Source organism: Colias croceus, chromosome 21, assembly GCF_905220415.1.
Source record: "Colias croceus chromosome 21, ilColCroc2.1".
NCBI classification, from domain to species: domain Eukaryota; kingdom Metazoa; phylum Arthropoda; class Insecta; order Lepidoptera; family Pieridae; genus Colias; species Colias croceus.
Window position 1 is genome coordinate 2,457,229 of NC_059557.1, and position 26,079 is coordinate 2,483,307.

The 26,079-nt window shown below is 31.3% G+C and overlaps 1 protein-coding gene across 1 annotated transcript; it reads right to left on the bottom strand.

The window, feature by feature from the left end:
- Positions 1-900: 900 nt before the first annotated feature.
- On the bottom strand, positions 901-26,079 carry LOC123701299 (FMRFamide-related peptides-like). The gene is made up of 3 exons (XM_045648722.1): positions 26,020-26,079; positions 2,424-2,559; positions 901-1,822 (listed from the first exon to the last, which is right to left on the bottom strand). The coding sequence occupies exons 2-3, from the start codon at positions 2,552-2,554 to the stop codon at positions 1,405-1,407; spliced, it is 549 nt and encodes a 182-aa protein (XP_045504678.1). The 5' UTR covers positions 2,555-2,559; positions 26,020-26,079; the 3' UTR covers positions 901-1,404.

A 26,079-nucleotide genomic window follows, 5' to 3' on the forward strand; every position in this document is an offset into this window, starting at 1 on the left:
CCGCCCGCGGCTTCGCTCGCGTTTTCAAAGTAAAACCCGCATAGTTCCCGTTTTCGTGGGATTTCCGGGATAAAATATAGTCTATTACTGACTTGATTTACCTTCTATAGGTATGTGTGCTAAATTTCATGAATCAGTTCAGTAGTATTTGCATAAAAGAGTAACAAACATACACACATCCTCACAAATTTTCGCATTTATAATATTACAAGTCTATATAACTGCGTTAAAAACAACCGACTTCAAACTTGCACTTGCCAACATTTACAAATACAGACAAAAATGCTCATAAAATAAAAACTACTGGGCCTATCCGAATAAAATTTTTATGGGACCAATTCGACACCATCCCGCATCGAACAAAAAAAGAATCACGTAAATCGGTTCAGAAACCTCGGAGTAATCGGTGTACATACATAAAAAAAAAAAAAAAACATACCGGCCGAATTGATAACCTCCTCCTTTTTTTGAAGTCGGTTAAAAAGTAGGACTGAAATTGTACAGAATCGGCTAAGTAATTTTGAATTTTAGCGACGACATATTGTTGAGTTATTTTTTTATATTTATTTAAATAGTGTTAGCCTAGTTAGTGTGAAAAAATAAAAGTTGAATAAAATGCAAAAACCGAATTTTGTTTTCTGTACGCTATGAATGAATTTGAATTTAAATGTTATTTCATATAATATTTAAATTTGGTTTTGTTTAATGTGTTTGAAAAATTAAATGAGTTGTAGTTGCTCGAAAAATGATTATTGATACATTGAGTTAATATGTAGGTACTACGTACCGTTTGATGTGAAATAAAACGAATGTATACAGTTTTATATAATTCACCATTTATTTCCGTTGCAACAATTGTTTAAATACACCTAAATTGACATAACATTTATCATAAAATACTTTAGTTTATAAAATTTAATTTACATGCAAGTATCCGAATCGAGTTAACCCAGCCTTAAGAATCGAATACTCACACTAAAAATGAAAAAGGTTAACAATATATATACAAGTGAATACATTTATTTTAAAATTGGAATATACAACGACCTTTATTAGAAACAATATAATTATAAATGAAATCTCCATGCTTCATGGGGCCGTTAAAAATGAAACGGATGAATAAGCGCTTTATGCTTAAAACTCGTTTAACTAGCACATGAGTAACTATACTACATATAACTATATGGTTTACTTTAATGAAAGATCCAATAATTAAGTTAATGCACCGTGAGTATGCCTTTATCATAATTGATTCAAACATGACTCTTTTGAGTTAACTGCGTTTAAATTTTAAGTATCTGAAAGTATTTTACTCATAGTTCATTTCGGCGTTCGCAATTAATTTGGCACCGTCCGTCTTGGTGTGGAGTTTTGGCACTGCCTGTAGAAAAATGGAAGAGCTAATTACGCGTCACAATCATGACATTCGACTGATCTCTTCTTTCTTTCTTCTTCAACGTCAGCCACCTCTTCGCTGTCCCTGCCAAGTCTTATAAAATGATCTCGAGCTCTATTCTTCCTTTGTGGATAGCCACTGACGAATAGTTCTGAGCTCTGTTCATAGCCAGGTTTCTCTTCATCTGCGGACCTTCCGAGTCGGATGAATTTTGGGTCGCGGCCGAGTCTGATAAAGTTGGAAGACCTTTTGGCCGGTTCGTAGTCGTCTTCGTAGCTTCTAAGGAGGGTTATGAGGTCGTTTGTGGTGAAGGTGAGGGGTTGTGATCTTCCGAAGCGAAGGAAACTGTTACCACGTCGTGCTGAACGCTGTAGGCTTTCTCGGATGTCTGCTGCTGATGGTTCGGGTGGGTAGGAGCGGCCAAATCTGTGCAAAGAAATGAACGAATGTTATTTACACTCAAATAACAAATTGTTAAGAATTAGAGGACTAGTTATAACTAATTCTAGAAGAACATTATTGAAGCTCTATACAAAATATTTCACGAATCGTAAAGTCAAAAATAAATTATTAACTTTCTGATAATTAAATTATTAAATTCACAGAAAGGGAGTAAAGTTTATACATTTCGTTAATACATAAGTTTAACTATCGCTAACTGAACGAGCTAGGTAATACTGCATGTTTAAGAGGAATTGCTCTTAATATCTATATTATTTATTGCATAAGTTTAATCTTAGGTGCATTTATCGATAGGTGCTGCATGTTCCGTTAAACCGATTTACATTTTGGCAATAATTGGCTTTTTGCTAATAGATAAAAAATAAAAATATTCCTGCAAGACCTTCTCTTTCCTGGTCCGTTCATGCAGTACAAAGGTTACACTCCATGGCAATGCCTACCACTAAATGTATATATGTCATCTACCAGCTACGAAATTTTTGTCATGGTCTCTTCACCCATTACTTTTAAAACTACAACGTCTAAAAGAGCATTCTCATTTCTAGATCACCATATAACCCCTTACCGAATCATACTCCTATCGATGGCACTTCTACGCCTTGCTTCCAGGTCTGGTGAGCGTCTCACAGGGTTGGCCACCACACCAGCCATGAGGAAGAGCAAAACACCCGCTGCTATGTGCTTCATGTTTTTCATTGTATCTGTAACAAGGAATTAACAAACTTAAACATTTATAAATTCCTACCTTTCTGCCCGCGTACCTCGAGAATCAGGCTATCCTTTGGTGAAACCAAAACAGAGTGAAAATAAGTTCAGAAGCTTTCGAGAGTATCACGAACGCGGTATAAGACTTTGTTTAGTGATACTTTGAATTGTTATATCTTTATAGAAGTGCGTTTTATTTTGAAAACCTATCTCTTTAATATAAAAGGAGAATGACCACGGGTGGTATCGGTAAAATTTGAGTTGTGCCACGTATTCGTGATATTGTTAATTCCTATTTGTATTTATAATGATCATATGTATCACTATTAAGTCTTAATTATACCGGATAAATTGAAATAATATTAAAAGTTTGTGTTTTGAAACATGTATGACCACGTATGGAATCGGTAAAATACTAATTGTGTCACGTGTTCGTGATATTGTTAATTCCTATTTGTATTTATAATGATCATATTTATCACTATTAAGTCGTAATTATACCAAATAAATAGAAATAAAAGTAAAAGTTTTTGTTTTGACACATATAATATCTATCTCTCTTGCAAGCGTCCTGCGTCTTATGTCATAGTTTCTATTTGAAATGAATCTTGAATGAATGTGTTCGACGCAATGTTCGACGTAATTTATTTTGAAATAGGTAATGTTTATTACGATTTATTTTTCACATTTGTCTTGTAAATTAAAATATTACCTATGTAATAAATGTAAAACTTAACTTTCATCGTTAGTTTAAACTAGATAAAGTATTTTTTTGAAGTGTTGAATAAAACTATTGTTTTATTTTTATTGTCGCGAACTGCGGCTTATTTATATAAAAACTTTAATCGTTTCTAAAAGTACTAACATCAAGCTTTAAATTGAGCTATATTTCATCTTGACACAATAAGTTTGATTGCGATACCAAGTGCCATAGTCACTTGGGCAATCTCCTTTAACGAAAGAAAATTATAAGTAAATTTATGAGTCGAATTTTGATTTATTTAAATGTGTAAATATACAGTACAATTGCAAAACATTCTAAACTATCTCTATAAACTTGTGACAATACTGAGTCATAAAAGTTAGGAATCCATGTCCTAGGAATATCTATTACTAATAAAATATCAATATATCGTTCACGATGCATGAAACTGCAGTGGGGGAGTTATAATGTCAGGTTACCTTATTACCGACTAATAGATACGTAACTAAGAATTTCTGATAGTTATGCTACAGGAATGTTTCAACAAAAGTTGGGCTCAAGAAGAGTCAATGCCCTCTTAAATCAACGATATCACTATCACTATATTATAGTATAAAGCAAAGTCGCTTTCTCTGTCCCTATTTCCCTTTGTATGCTTAAATCTTTCAAACTACGCAACGGATTTTGATGCGGTTTTTTAAATAGATTGAGTGATTCAAGAGGAAGGTTTAAGTATATAATTTATTAGGTTTTAGATAAAGCGGGCGAAGCCGCGGGCGCAAAGATAGTATTTGTATAAGTGCGTAAATGCGTACTTTTATTTTTCTATCTAGAATCATCAATTACTTGCCCTATTTATTTATACCATTGAAAACCATAAAATTATGAAATATCTACTTAAAGGGTATGTACATTTAGTACATACTGATCGCATGACGCGAATCTATTTTATTTTGAAACTAAGCAAAGGATATTGTACACTTATGAAGTTGTAATGTAAAACCCGCATCGTATCATCCTTTATTGTTGAAGTTAGCTCAAATTCAACCATAAAACCTGATTGTCATTCTAAAATACAATTCCATCGAACGTTAAATAAATTTACAACTAACTATATATTTCCGCGTATCGCAAAGTTAAAGTTCGGAAGTATGGGAACTACTGCGACCCTAGGTCAAGGTTGGTAACGCAGACTCCTAGGCACCGAGGAACAGATCACCGTTGAGCTATAAAAGTAGCGATTTTCATATGTTTTTGAGTATTGCTAGACTGCTATGTGACTCAGCATAGCGACAAAATTCATATTGTAATAAACTGATGTCAGGACATAATAATAATCGGAACAATAACACAGAATATATAATAGTAGGTAGGTACTACCCAATAAGTTCATCATTATAATTGTTAAAATCAATTGAATGACACTATTATTTTTTAATGGACAGGCTTTGGAATTGAATACATTTTTAACTCATCCTTAGAGTGCAACTGAACTTTATTTCATAGGAAATAACATTTAAACCTAAAATAACGTATTTAAATAGTTTTCCAACCCACGCATATTCCTTAGCCCGCTATGATTGTTTAGTTGAACATTTCAAGCGTGGTTTTCTTAACGAGACCATTAAATACGGTAAATTTGAAACACATTGAAATTGGAGTTACCTTCAGTTCTTTACACGCGTTTATATAAAATAACGCAAGGACGCAGTTTTATTTTATGTTGCTTTAAAGAGTGCATTAGCGAGATTTATTGTGTGCACTATTCACACTTTAGTATGAGCTAGGGGAGGACACCGACAGTGTACGTAAGTAGATATACATCAAAAACAATTTTCACACAATTTGTTACTCTTTTGAATGTGTGTAGATTGTAGCTTATACAGGATGTCCCACTGTAGGTTATAGTTTTGCATACGCTGAGTACGTAAAAAATACTTATAAAATTCCAGACGAAGTTTTTTTTTCAAATGATGAATTCAATATATGCCGGCTGCGCGAAGCTAGAGAAGAAAACATGGATTTTCAGAAAAAAATTCGAATTTTTTTTTTTATGTAATTTTGTTGTTCAAGTATTTTTTACGAGATCAGTGTATACAAAAGTATAAGGCCCTTCGCGCTTAGTACACCAATAGTGGAACACCCTGTATGGATTAATAAGTAGCTGCTTCGGGTCCATAATATGTGGATATTTTTATTTTAAGATATTAAAATAATGGGAGAAGATAAAGCTTAACTGATAAAGCTTCTTTCGCGCTATATAGTGAGTATGAAGAGTATGATGAATTAACTATTGTGGTATAAATCTCTGCTTGAGTTGAAAAAAACACACTGCGCGCCTGGAAGAGATCACTCCTTAGTGATAAGGCCGCCCTCTGTGCTAGTTTAGCTATAAGTTTTAGTTTTATGTTATTTGTATAACTAGCATAGTAAAGTGTTATAAATAAATAAATAAATAAATAAACACATGTAAATTACTTCTCGTATTTAATAACGAGTATATAAAGGAAATATGATTTGTAATTTATGAAGACTGTTTCTAATCGTTAACATAATATACTTTATTGGTTAAATAAAAACAGTAAGTATTTTTATTTCCGATTCCATCTAGCTTGTATTATAAAATATTGCTTCCTATTTGGTTATTAAAGTCAAATATGGATGCTGTATAAATGTAACTTTATTTATATTTTGTTAATGTAAACGTTTGATTCTCAGTGTACTTACGCATCAAATCTTTCAATTAATATTGTTGGACTAGTCTATACATTATATAAAAATGAAACCCGTTTTCCTTGGTTACGGCATCACGCGTGAACGGGTGGACCGATTTCGATAATTCTTTTTTGAAGTGAAACTTCTTTATCGGGGTTGGACAAAAATTTTGTGTAACATTTTTGCGTTACGCTGTAGGCGTGACATTTTTGCGTTACGCCGTAGGCGTGACATTTTTGCGTTACGCGCCAACTTTTTCTTATCCCTAAGTTTCACTTCTTACGTGTGTACTCTAGTACACGCACACATTTTTTTATTATATTCCTTGAAGTAAGAGGATGGTTCTTATGTAGAGGAAACGTAAATATGTATCACGAGCGAAGCCGGGGCCCGCTAGTAGGTAATAAATATTCTGTATGTGTTGAATATATTATGTATAGGTTACCTACATACAAAAAAGGTTACTTATTCTAAATCTTACGGCCAAGTCTCACAAACATGCGATCAATGATACGAATGCGTACATAAACTGCTTTGTGACCAATTGTATCAGAATAGGTTCATAAAACATTAATTCCTTACTTGTATCATGGACGAATCTTGTATGTTTATAGCAGATGATATGGCGGAATCGTAATGGCTACTTGATGGACAAATCATTGTTTGTTTATGGTATAAAATAGATTTTAAGATGATCGAAAACGTATTTATGATATATTTTATCGAGTTTTAATGTTGGTCGATGTGTGTGAAACTCTATAGGTCAAGTGAATTTGCTTATAATGGTTTAAATATTTTCTGGTATTTGGTACCTTATGCATAAAACTAAAATGATGTCATTCTTTAAATATTGGCTAGTTAAACTGCTATAAAATCTATCTCTTGATATACGGCTTAAATAACAGTGAACTACACCGTCAATAAGGCATTTTTGTGATGAATCTCAAAGTAATTTCACAATTTTAATTAGAAAGAAGCTCGTTACATTAAACAAAACTCGAAACATAATTATTTATTGTGAAAAGAAAAAATTGAATTAATTTAATAATCTTTCTTACAGTGTATAAATCTAATGTTATGCTATGCAATACTTGTCAATAAATATTGTAAGGTGTTATCTTGGTGACGTTGTCTTCCGCCCTCGTTAAATAATAGGGTGAGGTTAGAATAATGGAGAAGATGGTATTCATAGATATTCAATTATAGATTATTCAAATCTTGATTTTTATTGCAAGTAGGTAGGTGTAAATATATTTTTTTATAGTAATCATTTATTGCTATAGTATATTTATCACATTATAAGAAAACATAATATTAAGTAAACGGAGAAAGTAATCTATAAAGGTGTTTATAAAAAAAAATGTGATACTTTATCGAAATAATAAAGAATTATTATAATATTACATACACTACTACCACACTCTAACGTTTTAGACAGTATAGTAGTAGATTAGAGGAAAATAGATTTTTTTGTGTATTTTAAATGGATTAACATAAATTCTCTGAACCAGTTTTGAAAGTTATATTATCTACTGAATTTTTAGTTGTACATCAATATAGGTCGGTTAGAAACTGGGAAAGCGGGCCCTAGTTATGTAATACAGAAACCACATTTAAAGCCCTTATATCGACTTAACCATAACAAATTCATGATTTTTAAAAGCATTTTCTTGTTGACGTCATAAAATTTGTCGTTAAATTGACAGCTTGGTATACTTTACGTAAATATCCGATTGCTAATAAAATGAATTATAAAGACGTGTATTCATTCAAAATTGGAATTCTATTATATTCAAAATAAATTATATTGATCGTTAATTTGTTGTGCCTAAGGCTCTTTATTTTATTCAAACTTTATGCTATGTGCGAGTAAATATATTTTTCTGTACTCAGCTAATCGATAACATCTAATACATATTTTCCTTTCAAGTATCCGTATAAAGTTGACTTTATAATTCTTAATTATATTTAATTTTTTTCACAAATGATTAAAACTGTAACTCCCTTTGTAATAAGTCAGATAATACTTATGTTACTCTACAAAAGTCTTGTAAACATTAAGACAAGGAACACTGAAATTAAAAATGTCTTCCAACGTGTAATATTAAAATGCAGTGGGCGAATAGTTAGGTACCTACTAATTTTAAAACCTCATTGTTTTCTTTAATATTAATTAAACTTATTTAGAGTAAAACCAGAATCTTTTTATTAAGCTGAAACAATAGGGATGAGAGAAATTTTCTGTTTATGTATGTACGATTTACATGTAAGTTTGTTAATTTTATATTTTTTGGTGACAAATAAAATATTTGTAAGAGTTCTTTTCATTTCCATTTCTTTCAATTCTATTCTACTTTTTCATATCTACCTTTTAAGGAAGAATTGTCATTGACAATTACGTTATTAATCCTGGTTCGGTGTCTCTGGTTTTATCCAATTCGATGTTTGACTGTAGAAGCATTTTTTGTTAACTAGGTTATCCACCGTTTTTATTTATAAAAAAAATAAATAAGTGTAGGCACATATTTTTCAATGTAAGATATCATACAGGAGATACAATACAATTAGTTAAAAATTAAAAATATAAATTGCAATTAATGTGCCTCTCAAAAAAATCTCATTCCTTCGTTAATTTAGAAAATGGATTTAAGAAGTGCTAAATTATTGCTGGCAACACTACTTATCCTGTAATTTGTTTTAGAGAATTATTCTTAACTAAATAAATGAACTAGCAACACTAAGTACTTACTTGGTGAATAGCCAAACTATATCATAATGTTTCTAACTTTGTAAGAGCATCATTATTTATGTTTTGAATTACATAGCTTCTTAAGCTATGAAAAAAAAAATATGTTTTTTTTGTTTAAATCTGTTTTTGTGCCAATTCGTTGATAATTCTTATTTTAAGTAAGAAATGTATTTTAACAGATGTTGTGATATGAAAGAGATGAGCTATACGGAATTCAGCGAGAGTGAGAAAGAGCTATAAAGAAAATATAATTGATAGACTAAGTGCTATTTTACTAGCTTTCCGCACGCGGCTTAGCCCGCTTTGCATCAAAATCCATTGCATAGTTTTAAAGATTTAAGCATACATAGGGACAGAGAAAGCGTTTTTTTTTATATTAGATAGTGATTAGTGACTATATTATATTCCGCATACAAACACACAGTCATAAGCAATTAATTTTTTTCAACAAAATGTAATCCTTTGCTGTGTTATTTTTACCTAATTGTATAAACTATAAATAAATTGATATCATCAAAAGCTTTTCCAGGCCAATTTACTATTTTTAAAGGCATTTATTCTATAATTTAGTTTGTGTTGAAAATTATTATTTTAAACGCTTTAACACCAATATTTTTATACGCATGGTAATTCACTTTAAACAAAGATAAAAGGGTAAAAAGTAGAATAAATTACGCAACATCTATAATATTATGGGTAACTAGCTTTTCGCCCACGGCTCCGCCCGCGTTTTCAAAGAAAAACCTGCATAGTTCCCGTTCCCTTGAGATTTCCAGGATAAAACTTATCCTATGTGTTAATCCAAGTTACCTTCTTTATGTGTGCCAAAATTCAGTAGTATTTGCGTGAAAGAGTAACAAACATACACACATCCTCACAAACTTTCGCATTTATAATATTAGTAGGATAGGATGTTAATACTCTATTATATTAAATCAATTTTTTTTTCCTCAAAAACGTATTTCATTCCACTTAATATGATCTTTTATATTTATGTTATTATTCGTATTCTTTTTTTAAAGCTTCAAATTGTTTATAAGCGAATTAATCCATACTAATATTATAAATACAAAAGTAACTCTGTCTGTCTGTCTGTTACTCAATCACGCCTAAACTACTAAACCAATTTTCATGAAATTTGGTATGGAGATATTTTGATACCCGAGAAAGGACATAGGCTACTTTTTATGCCGGGAAAATGACGCAATTCCGAAAATCACACGGGAACGGGAACTATGCGGGTTTTTCTTTGACTGCGCGGGCGAAGCCTCGGGCGGAAACCTAGTAGCTTTATAAAAAGAAAACGTTTATTTGTTTGTATTCAATTCCGCCATTTTAATCTAAGTTTATCATACGAATCTCATAAATACATAAGTATAAAATAAATAGCTGTCTCATTTCCCGCTAAACATACTTACACATTAAAAGTCTTTATATATCACACGAGAGACACCATCCGTCCTAACAATACTGCATTGTCACTTCTCCACAATAGAAATATCAATTATTTCATTTAATCCAAGCTTAAACGCCACGTTAAATGTGTTTATAACTAGCTATAATATATTGTACTGTATTTTATATAAAGTCGAATACGAAGCATTTGTTAATATCTCAATATGTAAAATTCTCGTATTTGTAGTTAAACCACAGAATACATAATAGTAGCTAAACGCTACAGAACGGACACTCTCCGCCTCCCGCCAAAATTAAACACTTACCTCACCCCGCACGATCAGACATGTTATGGTACCCATTTCCCCGCAAGGACGATACCAACGACGTCTTTAGACGAAACGCAACGAAGATTGACAACATTAATCAAATTGACTTAAAGCAATTTTATTATTTTGGATTTGTGATTATCGTTTTTCGTAGAAAATGGTTAGATATTGTGCTGTTTACGGATGTATTTCATCAGAAAAACGCGAATTTTTTTTTACGCTAGTCACAAATGTGCCAACCATAAAGAGTTTACACACACATTTGCAGTCTCTACAGTGTGACTGTCAAAACTATAAGGGCGTATTCAGAAAGAAAGCTTGAAACTTATAAGCGCTTATAAGCGCTTATCGGCGCTTATCAGCGCTGGTAACCCGCGTTGGAAAATATATGAACATGCGCCGATAAGCGCTGATCGGCGCCGACAAGTTTGTTGAAACTTGTTGGAACTTGTCGGCGCCGATCAGCGCTTATCGGCGCATGTTCATATATTTTCCTGCGCGGGTTACCAGCGCCGATAAGCGCCGATAAGCGCTTATAAGCGCTTATAAGTTTCAAGCTTTCTTTCTGAATACGCCCTAATTTTGTATGGAGTGTCCGGGGTGTGGTTAAACTCCACCGAAACGGTATGTATGACCGTTTCTCATGAAAATTTGTGTGCATAATACCTATTATGCACACATAGGTCATAGAATCAGACAACACATATTTTTCACACCCCTAAGTGATAAGAGTAAGGGAGAACAACGTTTGCCGGGACAGGAAATATTTTTATTATAAATACTGATATTCGTATGGATGAATAAATATGTATGTGTTTTTAAAATTTCAATATTATATATCATAAATATGTACCGTATGGGAGAATAGTTACTAAGCCACAACTAACGGCTGAAAAAGTCTGGATTTAATTCGGTATTAGGTATTTTTTTTACTTAATAATTGAGTTTTAAAACTTTGGGTTATAAATATGATTCAATATGTTTAAAGGTTAGAATTCCATCAATGTATATTACGTTAAAAGCAATAACACGTAGGAAAAAATTATGCAAAATTTGGGATTCGTGGGATCTTTGAAGACGGGTTAGATAGGATGTCATCTTATTGAATTTTTAATATTATCGTATCTTTAATCGGGTTTAAATATAAATGAGCAACCGTTGAGATGATCATATAAGACAGGATTTAATAAATGAATGTCTTTTGCTCGTTATTTGAAATCATCATGATAAACGATTTAACACATTGATTAGGGATTCTGAATGTTATTATAATAAGATAAAAGGTCTTCTTTCTTCTTTCAAGGATTTCTTCTTTCGAGGTTCTTCTCTCAATACTCAAACATTTGAATAAATAAATTTATTTATTACTTTATTGTACGTATATACCAGACAGAGAAAAATACAATACAATAATAATTTAAAATGAAACTAACATGAAGGCGGACGGAATGGAAGGAAATTGAACACATACGCACGAAAAAGCGGCCTTATTGCTTTTAAGCAAGCAATCTATTACATTATATTTTGTTTTCTAATTAAATATGAGGTTCATGTTTTTAAAATTTTAATATTATACACATTGCACGTGTAAAAATCGTAATTTGCTTTTTGGTGACTCTGTATTATGTAAGGTTTTTCACATACACTTTATTTATTAGTAGTAGTTGTGATAGTGCTATCTGCTGGTCGTAATTCTAAGTTATGATGATCTACACGTACCACATTTAATAAATCTACATTGTGTGAAAACAAAGATGCTTTTATCATCACGATGTGTGATCCATATATTATATAATATTCTCTAAAATAGTGCGAAACGACGACCCATTTAACCGAGATGTTGATAAATAACAGTTTATACTTTAGTGAAATACGTACAGGCACATTTTTTTATTGCAGATAGGGAAGCGCTTGACCACAAACTCGCCTGATGGAAAGCTAAGATGTGATCTAAGATGGTACACGCTTCCCTATAAATATATTAAAAGGTACCTAGGTTATTTAAGATTTGTTCCAGTTTTTAATCAATCTATGCTTAATGTTGTTGTGTGTTACCAATACTAATATTGAAAATATATGTATTTTTATCCGGGTTTTATTAAAGAGCCCTTCATAAGCAAACACAATGATATTAATATACGACAGATATCACATTGGTCCAGATAACCGAAATGCGGTTATCCGTAACCAAATATTTTAATATTTTTTTAGATAGACCTTGACATAAAGTAGGATTGGCAATAATCTTATTTTTATGCTCAATTCCCGATATATTTTATGTGATTCTGTTTAATTGAAGACTGGGTAAGTAGTTTAATTACCCAGGTTTGCTTGTATGAATATAAATATTTATAAATTAAACTAGCTGTCCCGGCAAACGTTGTTCTGCCACTCTTATCACTTAGGGTTATGAAAAATAGATGTTAGCCGATTCTCAGACCTACCCGATATGCACACAAAATTTCATGAGAATCGGTCCAGCCGATTTGGAGGAGTATAGTAACTAACATTGTGACAGGGGAATTTTATATATAAGATAATCAAATACGTGAACCATGGAATAACTTTAATTGTATATTCATATAATACGCATTAATGCTTTACAGAATTAAAACTTTAAAAAACATTTTAGAAGCAACTTTACTCAATTTGCAATTTATATGCTCTCCTTTCCTTTTCTACCAATTACATATCTTCGTTCCCTAGCACAATGTTTTGATTATAATTCAAAATGTATTTGTAAAATTGATACCCGAGTTTCACAATATTAAATTAAAATCGCCCGTTATTAATCTTCACATGTTTTGTTAATTTGTTTATAATTTGTTATTATAAGCCGTAGATATGTATTTTTAGACAAAGTTTTAAAACAACACCTGTGTGTGTGAATTTATGAAATGAAATTAGGAATAATGAGGGTCCAACCCTCTTCATGCTAAAAAATGTATTGGAAGTAAACTGTTAATGACATCTATAAAGGTTTTACCCTACAGGATGTATTTTGTTAGTTTGTTTACAATTTTTTTTAAATTAGTTTGTTAAATTCATTAAAAACAACGCAATTGAAATATATATAAATTAAATGTATAGGAGGGTTAAAATATTCAATGTAGGTAATTAGTAATTACGACTATTAATGTTTTAAACAAGCAATATCTGCAGAGACGTATAATAATTAATATAGATAATTACTAAAAAAAGATGTATATTTCCTGAATTAATGAAGATATGAAGTTAAAATATGTAATATATAAAAGCTCTTTTACTTTTAGAAATTAAAGACTTTTTAACGGATTTTAAACGCGACAACGACGCGACGTGACCACGCTCGCTGTAAAGTGTTCGAAACGTCGGGAAATTAATAATATAATGAAAATAATCGCGTTTAAAATCCTTTAAAAAGTCTTTAATTTCTAAATGTATCATACTCGCGTAAAATCAAGCTCTTTTACTTATTATTCAAAATATGTTAGAGCTTTTGTTGATGAGTGCACAATGCTGAATCATATTATGCATAATGTGAACCTACCTCTATATTTGTTTTTATTGGGAGTACAAAAAGGCTATATTTCAATTAATGAAGCATCATATCGTTGCTTTACCTTATTTTAACTCGCTTTCCAAAGAGTTTTAAAAGTATGGTTAAATGAGTTTTCCGAAAAGCTTCAAAAGTAAAGTGAAATAAGTTTTGAGAATTTTATTTTCGAAATTCAAATATTTTGGACTTTTAAGGGTTTAATTTACGGTATTATATTAAAACGTATTGTGTATTATTTACAATAATAAATAAATATTAAACAGATAAAACCCCATGTCTACAAAATGAGTATGAAAACATATTATAGTGACAACGCACTTAGACGCCTGACGGGTGTGAGTGCAAAAATAGATATTAATGCTTCCATATAAAAGCATTGTTTCTTTGTTTCATTCTAAAACATTCTATTTTAAAAGTTAATACTTTATTCGATTGAAAGTAAAAAAAATTAAAGCTCAATTGTGGTGTTGAAATACCTAATTATTTTAATTTTGTAAATTGATGTTTTTTAGTAGGCAGTTAGTTACATTAGAATTAGTGTTGGTAAAGAGAGTTAGGTAACTATTTGCTTACAGAACTAGAGTATATTACAATATATTATGTATGGAAATTAAATAAGAGTTGGTTGAAAATAAATAAAAAAGTATTAATAAGTGAAAATAATAGATATTTTTCAACATTCCATTTAAAAATCTTTCACAGTTACAATTTTTAACTATACTGCAATAATTTATGAGTCACTAGCTTACCGCCCGCGGCTTTGCCCGCTTTGTCTAAAACCTAATAAATTATATACTAAAACCTTCCTCTTGAATCACTCTATCTATTAAAAAAAACCGCATCAAAATCCGATGCGTAGTTTTAAACATTTAAGCATACAAATGGACATAGGGAAATAGGGACAGAGGAAGCGACTTTGTTTTATACTATGTAGTGATGATGATGAAGCATTGTTCACGTATTTAATACATTATGTGTTCTGGTTGATTAAATATAGAGGCTGATTATCAGCTGTACCAGGTATTAAAGTGACCTGCTTTTAAATAAAACTAAATACGCATTTGTATTGTAAACAATAACACTGCAGTATGCTGGAACAAAATGTAGATATTTACTAAAATGTGTTATGTATTTTTTTTTAATGGCCGTAAAGCACCTGTAACACAACCAGTGTTGCTAGTTTATAGGCTTCTTAACTATAGATGGCTTAGCTGCTCCTTTGCTTTAAAAAAATTTACAATGCAAGTACAAAATTATACATGTATTGCACATAAGTTAATACTAGCTTTCCACTCGCGGCTTCGCTCAATTTATCTATAACTTAACAAATTATATGACTTCCTCGAGAACCACTCAATAAAATCTCTTCCGTAGTTGTAAAGATCTATATTTTATACTAATGTATTTTATGATCCATGTTTTATACTACGTAGTGAAGGCAATATTTCCTTTCTTTCAGACATAGGCTACTTAGTTTGGTGTGATTTTCTATCTCTTTCGCACACAATTATTTATTATGACCACCATATATTTTGGGTTTATACATATAAATTACTGTACTGCTTTCCCTTATGCATGACTTACAGGAAAATTTATTTATACTGTATCGCCCTAGAATTTAATTAAACGAATTATAACAGAAACATCTTAACAATGTAAAGGAGTTTATGAATTGAAGAATTGATGAAGATTCTAATTGAAATTAAACGTCATTGTCACATTTACAGACGCTCGATTATTTAACTATCTTTTAATTAACCATTTGTTACCGAAATTAAGTCAATTTTTATCAAATACTAGCGGTCCGCCCCGGCTTCGCCCGTGGTTTTATTGTGGTTTGGTTTACGTTTTCTCTACATAAGAACCATCCTCGTACTTCAAGGAATATAATAAAAAAAAAGAATTAACGAAATCGATTCAGCCGTTCTCAAGTTATGCGCTTACCAACACATTTTGCGATTCATTTTTATATATAAGAGAAGATTATGAAACCTATTTCTTAGATTGTAAGTTTATTTGAGTTTGAGTTTGAGTTTATATAAATAATTAGTATTAGTCAGTACCGCATGGTTAATCATGTAATGGTAATTGATGAATGTAATAATAAATAAATAAAAAATAATTAATAAATTATGATGAACAATGGAGATATATTATGACACGTTAAATACCTAATAAAAAGATCGGAGGCGTATGTAAAAAATGTTTTCACAGCTGGTTCTTATATATATTCAAACGAAACTGGGTTATTTTCTTATGTTAATGTTTAAACGAATGTTTAAATCAATTTAAATGACCTTACTGTTAAGTGTGGAAACGTGACTCGAAATGGGTACATAATTATATGAATAAATTGCATTTTAATACCGTTAAAAGACGAGATATGATGCTGATTTCAAAAAATGTATAATAATTTAAGTATTAACTGTATTCGTATTGAAATTTGTGTTTTTTTTTGTTAGACAGTCAATATATCGACGAAGACTAATAGGTAACATCACGTTACGACCAATAGGAGCGTAGCAGCAATGAAGAATGGTCCAAAAATATTCCTTTCAAGGGTAGATGGAGTATCGTGAGCCAGCTATTATTGAAGAAAGCTAGAGTAAAGCTTTCGAAACGATTTTTTTTAAATAAACAAAGATTTCAATTTAGATAAAGACACAAATAAGTTTTTTTTATTCTAGATAGGGAAGCGTAGAAGGGAAGTTATACTAAAGAAGGGAGTTTATAGAAACCAAAACTCCAATCTCTTATTTTGGTTTCCAGAAAAATGGGAATACGGGAAAGTTTGTCTTCTATTATAATAAGTAGGTATTTTTTTTTATTGCAACCCCGGCAATGGAGCAGGCGACCCACTTGATGGTAGGTGATGGTCGCCGCCCATGACAGTTCACAACATTAGGGAACGTATTGCCGGTTTTTAGGTGGAAGAAGGCTTTTGAGGTTGTATTCATAATAAGGTAGGTATTCATAATAATATGTAATATGAAGCCAATTAGTATATGTACCTACTATACTGTAATGGTTCTTATAATTAAAACTCGGTATCTTCAACTGAACATAATTATAACGCACTAAACATGAAAAGATATAAGACAACAAAAGAAATATTAATCTTATATTATAAGAATCGCAAAATGTGTTGGTAAGCGCATAACTCGAGAACGGCTGAACCGATTTCGATAATTCTTTTTTTATTATATTCCTTGAAGTACGAGGATGGTTCTTATGTAGAGAAAACGTAAACATGTACCACGGGCGAAGCCGGGGCGGACCGCTAGTTAAGAATATAAACTGCAAATAGTTTATCTTAACCATAACCATTTATTTATTTCCACATAACGGAAGGTAGACAAAGTCAATTTACATTTGCTATAAAAACAAAAACATCTTGTGCAGTTTTCTGTTGAAAAGGAATGTTTAATACCAACACGAGATGGCCTGAAGCGTTTTGTATAATAACTAAATAATAATATTTTTAAATGTTCTATTTATTCTTGTACAAATACAATAATAAATAGATGAACAGTTTATAATTGTAAGTATTTTCATGAAATTAATTTGAGTAGTATTAATAAATTATAATTTTCTATTTTTATTTTTAAGTTACTTTTGTTTAGAACGTAGGCATAATGTTAAAATCAAGTGGGAGGAGCCACTGGCTCCTGAGACAGTGTTTTACTGATACAGGAGCCTGGATTCATATTCAAGCTGTATTTATTATTTTATTTATTTAGAAACTTTGTCAAACATATTTTCAATTATTGACATGAAGATCTGTATTACTCGAGACTGTATTATTAAAGATACAAATAAAACCGACTACTCACGTACCTGCAGCAGGGGCAATTTTTAAATTTGACACTGTGTATAGGCAAGCAGGGGCAATTTAGAGAACAACTGAAATTGCTTCGACCGCCGACAAACCGAGATTGTTCCAATATTGCCCCTGCGGCAGGTACGTAGCTGGCCTAATCCTACAAATTTTAGAAACATTAAGGGATTTTAATTGTTAAAACGCAACAATTATGCTAGAAGAAGTAATGAGGATTCGAAAACGGTTTAGAAATAAATGAATTTAAATTAATTTAAATTCAAAGAACCGTATACATATTGCTTTTCATAAGTTTATATTATCCTTTGATCCGGTTTGTGAAACATGTAAGGGTTTTGTTACTAAGAGAATAAAATGGTGATTTTTAAACGTAGGTATTTATTAATTAAAAACTCAGTCTAGACTTTATGCAGCATTTGAAAATCTATTTGAATATGTAGATAATATGTACTTATGCATTATGTTGGAAATAATAATTGAATGTTAATTTTGTACATTTTAATTTATTTTTAACTTGTATACCAAATCTTGCTTAAATTTTGACTAGATTTCGTTACGACATATATTTTATTAATTAGACAGTGATAAGATAAGAACATAGTTTTTTAAATTGTTATTTACAATTATAGGTAGTGTTTTATCTTATACTTGTTATAATTTGTTTTTTAATATTTTGTTGCGATCAGAACATAAATTTTCGATCAATGTTTGTTAATACCTAATGACCACTGAATTCCAAAACTACTAAGTCGTTTTGGGGAATTCTCTCATAGCTAATAAAGCAGTAGGTAGCTAATAAATAGAATACGGATTATTTTCTTTGATTAAAGTTAATGTTAAAATAAATTGATTGTATCCAAAATCCTTACATTTATATTCTAAGGGTTTGGTGTATTTAATTAAACGTTGTTTCATTTGATTGGTGATTTAAATAATTTTGTTAAATCGGAAAATACTAACCTTAAAAGAGGATAACGTTTGGAAAAGTAAAGATTTGTGACCGATTTAAATTGCGGTACGCATTTGAATACTTTTACAAGGACCGTGATAATGTATCTATGGTTTTATAATGATTAAATTGTGTTGTTTATGGGTATATTGTATTTCAACGGATAACAATTATTGCGTTACTTATTTTATTTATTTATTTAACACTTTATTACACATATTATTTTTAGAAAATTTAAAAGCTAAGTCTCATAGTTACAGCTTTAGTATGTGTAACGGGGCGGCCTTATCTACACTATCTATACCAATGTTATAAAGCTGAAGAGTTTGTTTGTTTGTTTGAACGCGCTAAACTCAGGAACTACTGGTCAGATTTGAAAAATTCTTTCGGTGTTAGATAGCCCATTTATCAAGGAAGGCTATAGGCTCACGCTAAGACCAATAGGAACGGAGGAATGCGATTGAAACCGCGGGGCACAGCTAGTCACTCATATTACAATAAACAAGAGTAAATAAACAGATTTTCTAATCTAGGAGTCAAAACATACAAGTACTATTTTAATATTAATTTCTGAATAAAAACATAATTAAAATGGGCGTTTTAAATCCTACAAAAAACTCTTCAAATCATGTGATAAAATCTAATGATGATAATTATAAATTACTAGCTGTTCCCCGTGGTTTCAGCCGCATTGCTCTGCTCCTGTTGGTCTTAGCGTGATGATATGACCTATAGCTTTCCTCTATAAATGGTCTATCTAACACCGAAAGAATTTTTCAAGTCGGACCAGTAGTTTCCGAGATTAGCGCGTTCAAACAAACAAACTCTTCAGCTTTATAATATTAGTATAGATACATCACAAAAAATACGTAACAAAGTTCATACGTTTACATATATACTCTAAGGCCCTAAAGTCCACAGGTCATCCAGGATACCTAGATTGGAGATAATTAACCATGCAATGAGGCACAGCTCACAGTAGCCTGTTTACCCCACCTCGTTACTTTACGTTACGTTTACTATGCTAACCTAGTAGACATGCAAGTCAAAGGTTTCATTGGAAGCTCTAATTACAATTAAACAATCTATATACATATAATAAATCTGTAGAAGGGTCAATTCTGTACATTGAAAATATTGAAAAAATAAATAGCAAAGGGTGTTACTGAATCGACACCAAACCCAAACATGTGATTAAAAAAAATTTTGTCTGTCTGTCTGTCTGTCTGTCTTTCTGTCTATCTATCTGTCTGTCTGTATGTGAAGGCATCACGTAAAAACTTACGGTTCGATTTCGATGAAACTTGGTATAATTATACCTTATTACCCTGGGCATAAAATAGGATACTTTTTATCCCGGAAAAAAACGTAGAAAATCTTAATTTTCCTTAATTTTTCCGCGCGGACGGAGTCGCGGGCGGAAGCTAGTTATCAAATTAAATTAAATCTAGAAACAGGGGTTTAAGAATATGTTCGTTATGTATAAATTTATAAAGAATAGAAAAAATTCGATCACGAGGCGGGACTTGAACCCGCATCCTTCGCGCCATTCCGGGGCGGATGCCTAATGCCTATGCTCAGGCGGGTCACGAGTGGCTGAGTTGGTTAGGCATCCGCCCCGGAATGGCGCGAAGGATGCGGGTTCAAGTCCCGCCTCGTGATCGAATTTTTTCTATTCTTTATAAATTTATATTTATAAAGCATTTGAATGCCATAAAAACCAAAAAATATAAATTCAAGAAAAGGTCGTGTTCCATCGTTACAATATTGTATTCACTGAAAAGTGCTTCATATTGGTTGAGATGGTTGTTAAATCATCTCAATAGATGGCGCGCGGTGTGTCCCTTAAGACACATAAAACTGAAAGGATAGAATAAATTTGATTGCTCAGGCGGGTCACGAGTGGCTGAGTTGGTTAGGCATCCGCCCCGGAATGGCGCCAAGGATGCGGGTTCAAGTCCCGCCTCGTGATCGAATTTTTTCTATTCTTTATAAATTTATATTTATAAAGCATTTGAATGCCATAAAAACCAAAAAATACAAATTCAAGAAAAGGTCGTGTTCCATCGTTACAATATTGTATTCACTGAAAAGTGCTTCATATTGGTTGAGATGGTTGTTAAATCATCTCAATAGATGGCGCGCGGTGTGTCCCTTAAGACACATAAAACTGAAAGGATAGAATAAATTTGATTGCTCAGGCGGGTCACGAGTGGCTGAGTTGGTTAGGCATCCGCCCCGGAATGGCGCGAAGGATGCGGGTTCAAGTCCCGCTTCGTGATCGAATTTTTTCTATTCTTTATAAATTTATATTTATAAAGCATTTGAATGCCATAAAAACCAAAAAATACAAATTCAAGAAAAGGTCGTGTTCCATCGTTACTTAATATTGTATTCACTGAAAAGTGCTTCATATTGGTTGAGATGGTTGTTAAATCATCTCAATAGATGGCGCGCGGTGTGTCCCTTAAGACACATAAAACTGAAAGGATAGAATAAATTTGATTGCTCAGGCGGGTCACGAGTGGCTGAGTTGGTTAGGCATCCGCCCCGGAATGGCGCGAAGGATGCGGGTTCAAGTCCCGCCTCGTGATCGAATTTTTTCTATTCTTTATAAATTTATATTTATAAAGCATTTGAATGCCATAAAAACCAAAAAATATAAATTCATGTTCGTTATGTTTTAGAAATATGAATATGTTCTAAAAGTTACATTCAGTTGCTATAGTAAATTCATTGTTTTTGTCAGTTAGAAATCAAGAAGGACCTTTAAACCCGGATTTTGTACAAACAAAATAGAAAAATGTCTGGGAGAAATCGCTATTTAGCGATAAGACCAAGACCATTACTATACTGTACCTACTTATCAAATTTGCACAAGAAATATCATACAATCTGTTTAATAATTGTCTAATGATATAAATTTATAATGATTTCAGATTATCACCCTTTATATACTGAATGTAGGTTAAATTATTAAATTATAATCAAGTTATTTATGTAAATTGTATTAAATCCTCCACTATGTCCTTATTTGATAGATGACTAAAGTTATGTGACCGTATAGGGATCCATCTTATAGGCTCTTTACAAAATAAAGATATTTAAATATTTTTTTTTGAGAATTATGTAAATAAGTTTTATCATCACTACATTGTATAAAACAAAGTCGCTTTCTCTGTCCCTATTTCCCTATGTCCCTTTGTATGCTTAAATCTTTAAAAATACGCAACGGATTTTGATGTGGTCTATTTTAATAGATAGAGTGATTCATGAGGAAGGTTTTAGTATATAATTTATTAGGTTTTAGACAAAGCGGGCGAAGCCGCGGGCGGTAAGCTAACTACTATATATTTTATATAAAGTATACTAACTGTTTCTAGCGGTTTTACCCACATCACTCCGTTCCTCTTGGTTTTACCGTGATGATAATATCTAGCCTTTCACAAAAAAGGGCTATCTAACACTGAAATAATTTTTCAATTCAGACCCGCAGTTCTTGAGATTAGCGCATAATAAAACCAAACCAACAAACTCTACGACTTTATAATATAAGTACAGATTTTTTAATTTAGATACATAGTACCATGACGATACAAATGTCCGATTTCTAAGCTCACGTTTTGAGCATTGATTTGTCGATTGAGTAATTTAAACAATATGTACTCATAAAATTTTGTATCATTCTATAAAATTACGAAAACTTTGCAAAGAAAACCGTACTGGTTATACTTCGCAATATCCCCTCTGTTATAATAACAATATAAGAGAAGAAATATACTTAAAAGTTTTGCAAAATGTATTTCGCGATTATTAATCGTAAGGAATGTGATTTGGATGCTTTCGCAATGTTAAAAAACATGTAACTTTGGGAACTTTTAATTATTGACCTTCAAAATATGTGTTATGTGTTAAGTTTACGGTTTATTGGTAAGTTTATTTCTGTATCAATCATTTAAAAGTATACTAAGTATGATGATAAAACTTTTCTATGTCATTGTAAAGAAACTAGACAATCCATACTTCCATATCTACTAATATTATAAATGCGAAAGTAACTCTGTCTGTCTGTCTGTTACTCAATCACGCCTTAACTACTGAACCAATTTGCATGAAATTTGGTTTAGATATATTTTGATACCCGAGAAAGGACATAGGCTACTTTTCATCCCGGGAAAATGACGCAAACCCGGAAATCCCACGGGAACGGGAACTATGCGGGTTTTTCTTTGACTGCGCGGGCGTATAACCAGCTGTTTCCCGCGGTTTTACCTTCATATCTTCACTCCTATTGGCCTTAGCGTGATAATAAATAGCCTCTATGCTTCCTCAATAAATTGACTATTTAACAGTGAAATATTTTTTCAAATCGGACCCGTGATTCTTCTCCCGTGAGTCAGCGCGTTGAAGCAAACAAACTCTTCAGCTTTCTTAAAGTTTTAAAATAAATATTAGTATAAATTTAAAAAAAGGTTTATTACTAAGTATAGTTCAGTATTAATCATTTAAAAGTATAGTATGATGAAATCATTCTTTAGAACTTATCTTTAGAGCTATTTCATCATAACTAGTCAAGTATCTCAGAAGTATGTACAATGTATGTATGTAATAAATTGAATTATGCGAGGGTAACGATAAAAATGTTCATGTATTGAAGTTTTGGACTAGTTCCAAATTCGATGGCTGCGATAAAATAAATTTATGAACGAACTGACGGAAACATACATTGGAATCAGTATGTGTAATCGGAATAAAGATATTAAAACCATCATGAAGATGGAGGGTTGTCGCGTAAAAACCACAGGACAGTTCTTTGGCATATTGTGATAATATACAGTTACATATTTTGTAATTAAATTGTAATACTGACATTATTAAAAAGAGCAACTATGGAGTTTCTTGCCGGTTCTTCTCCATAGATACTGCTTTCCGAATCCCACCGATTCGATAAATGTTAAAAATATGTAAAAATATGACGTTTCAAAAGTGCTTCTCGAAGAAGTCTAATTGAATAAATAAATGTTTGTTTGAGTTTGAGTCATGTTTGATAATTCCTTAGGATTTTGTTTCTTTTTAAGTTTTTTTTTTTGGTTCTATATTAATCTATCTATCAAAAGTTTTAATCCAACTCATATCAAAAATATTATTTGTAATTGTTTTAACTTTTATTAATAAGGGCGAAAGGCATTCACAGCGCAATGCTTTTCGGCTTTTCGTCGTCTTCTTCTCCTTTTGTCCTATTTTATCTGTTCTATAATACCTAATCATTATATGTAGTATCATATTATATCTGTTAAGCATATTTTTTATATTATAATGGTCTGATTGTTGACCTCATTTTGATAAGAGTCCAAAAGAATAAAATTAATGACCACAATCAATTGTTTTTACTTGGCACAGGACTATTATAAACTATTTTGCCTTGAAATCCATACTAATATTATAAATGCGAAAGTAACTCTGTCTGTCTGTCTGTTACTCAATCACGCCTAAACTACTGAACCAAAATGCATGAAATTTGGTATGGAGATATTTTGATACCCGAGAAAGGACATAGGCTACCTTTTATTGCGAAATATGTACCACGGGCGAAGCCGGGGCGGACCTCTAGTTTGAAATAAAAGACACATTATACGAGTGAATTTATCATTTTAGATTGTAATATTTATCACTGAAATCTGTATTTACATAAAACTCAAAAGTCAAACATTTATTAATTATTAGACTTCTTATAAAAAATCACTTTTGAATTCAGTTCAGTGAATTTTTAAATTTTACCACCAATTCGGAAAGCAGTATCTATGGGGAAGAATCGGCAAGAAACTCCATAGTTGCTCTTTATTAGGATAACACTCACAACTCAAGAAAGGATAAATGGATTTTAATCATAATATTTTTGTTTTTTCCTACGCTTTGATTAGATAACAACTAAATAAATTAAAAAGGAACTCACAGAATAACTCTTTTTGGGCGGAGACGGGCAAACAACTAGTTGTATACAGGCTTGTATTTCGATTATTTGTTATGTAATAAACCTGACTATTATGTACTATTTATGATGTATGCTAAAAATAGTTATCTTGTTTTCAGAATTTGACGTGGAACTGAAAATATTTATATGACGTAAAAGAACATGTATTTTTCTATAGAAGTGTAGACATGCAGTTTTAAAGTTTATCTACCTAACATATGATTTGAAACTTGTAAAAGTTTGATTTCGCTTCACTACATAGTCGCTTTCCGCCGTCTATGTGTCTGTATGCTATCTTTAAAATTACGCAACAGATTTTGATGGGTTTTTTAATATAGATGTAAAGTTTTACTCGAGAAAGGTTTTAGTATATAATTTATTAGGTTTAGAAAAAGCGGTCGAAGATGCTGGTGGAAAGCTCGTTAATAATAACACATATTAAGTTAATTATTTGCTTTTTATGATTCCAAAAATTATTTAACCTAGTTAAAGTAATGTTGAGTTGATGCTTAAGTTAGATAATTGTGTTATAGTCAAACTATATTGAACTTAAAGCTCTCTTCTCCATTAGTGAACAAGTTATTATTGTAATTACATTTTGTATATTATTAACATTAAGAAATAATTAATTATCAATTTTAACTTATTTCCATTAAATTTTTGCCTCCTAAGACACGTTTTATTTAAACCAATCGTGTTTTGTATAAATATACATTTGTATCTTAATTTTTTTTTATTTTTAGGGCACTCAAGCCATTTATATAACTTAATCTTAGATGATCATTATATTAGTGTGTTTAATTAATAGATTTTTAGTACTTAATAGAAATAATCATAACTTTTTAAAATATTTTATAAACTTGAATAATAGTTACATTGCTATAGATTAACAATGTCTATTTAAAAAATTAATAATAAATGTTTTTACAAGAAATTGCTAAAGAACCTTTCGTTATTAGATGAAATGGTTAGGCCTAAAGCGTTAACTTAGCTTAAAAATAATACGGAAGTGACCGACTCTTACGCATTATTTAACGATAAATTTAAATTAAATTTATTTGAGAAACTACTATGATAATAGAATTGTAAATAGTAATTTTATAAATCTTGCATTATAGGTACTTCTAAAAAATTTCGTTACTATACTATAGTTACCTTATACACAAATGTATGTCTCTGTTTACTTCTATATACATACTTCTATATATCTTCTATTACACTTAATATAAAATTAATCTATTAAATAAATACATAAACTTTAGAACTCACCGTATACACTACACTCGCGTAACTTTGAACGCGCGTAGCACGTCTACGGCGTAGCGGGAC

Coding starts and splice junctions, on each gene's coding strand:
- LOC123701299 (XM_045648722.1), bottom strand. CDS start 2,554: ATGAAAAACATGAAGCACATAGCAGCGGGTGTTTTGCTCTTCCTCATG. Junction 1,823..2,423: donor ATCGATAGGAGTATGATTCG/GTAAGGGGTTAT, acceptor TTCTTTGCACAG/ATTTGGCCGCTCCTACCCAC.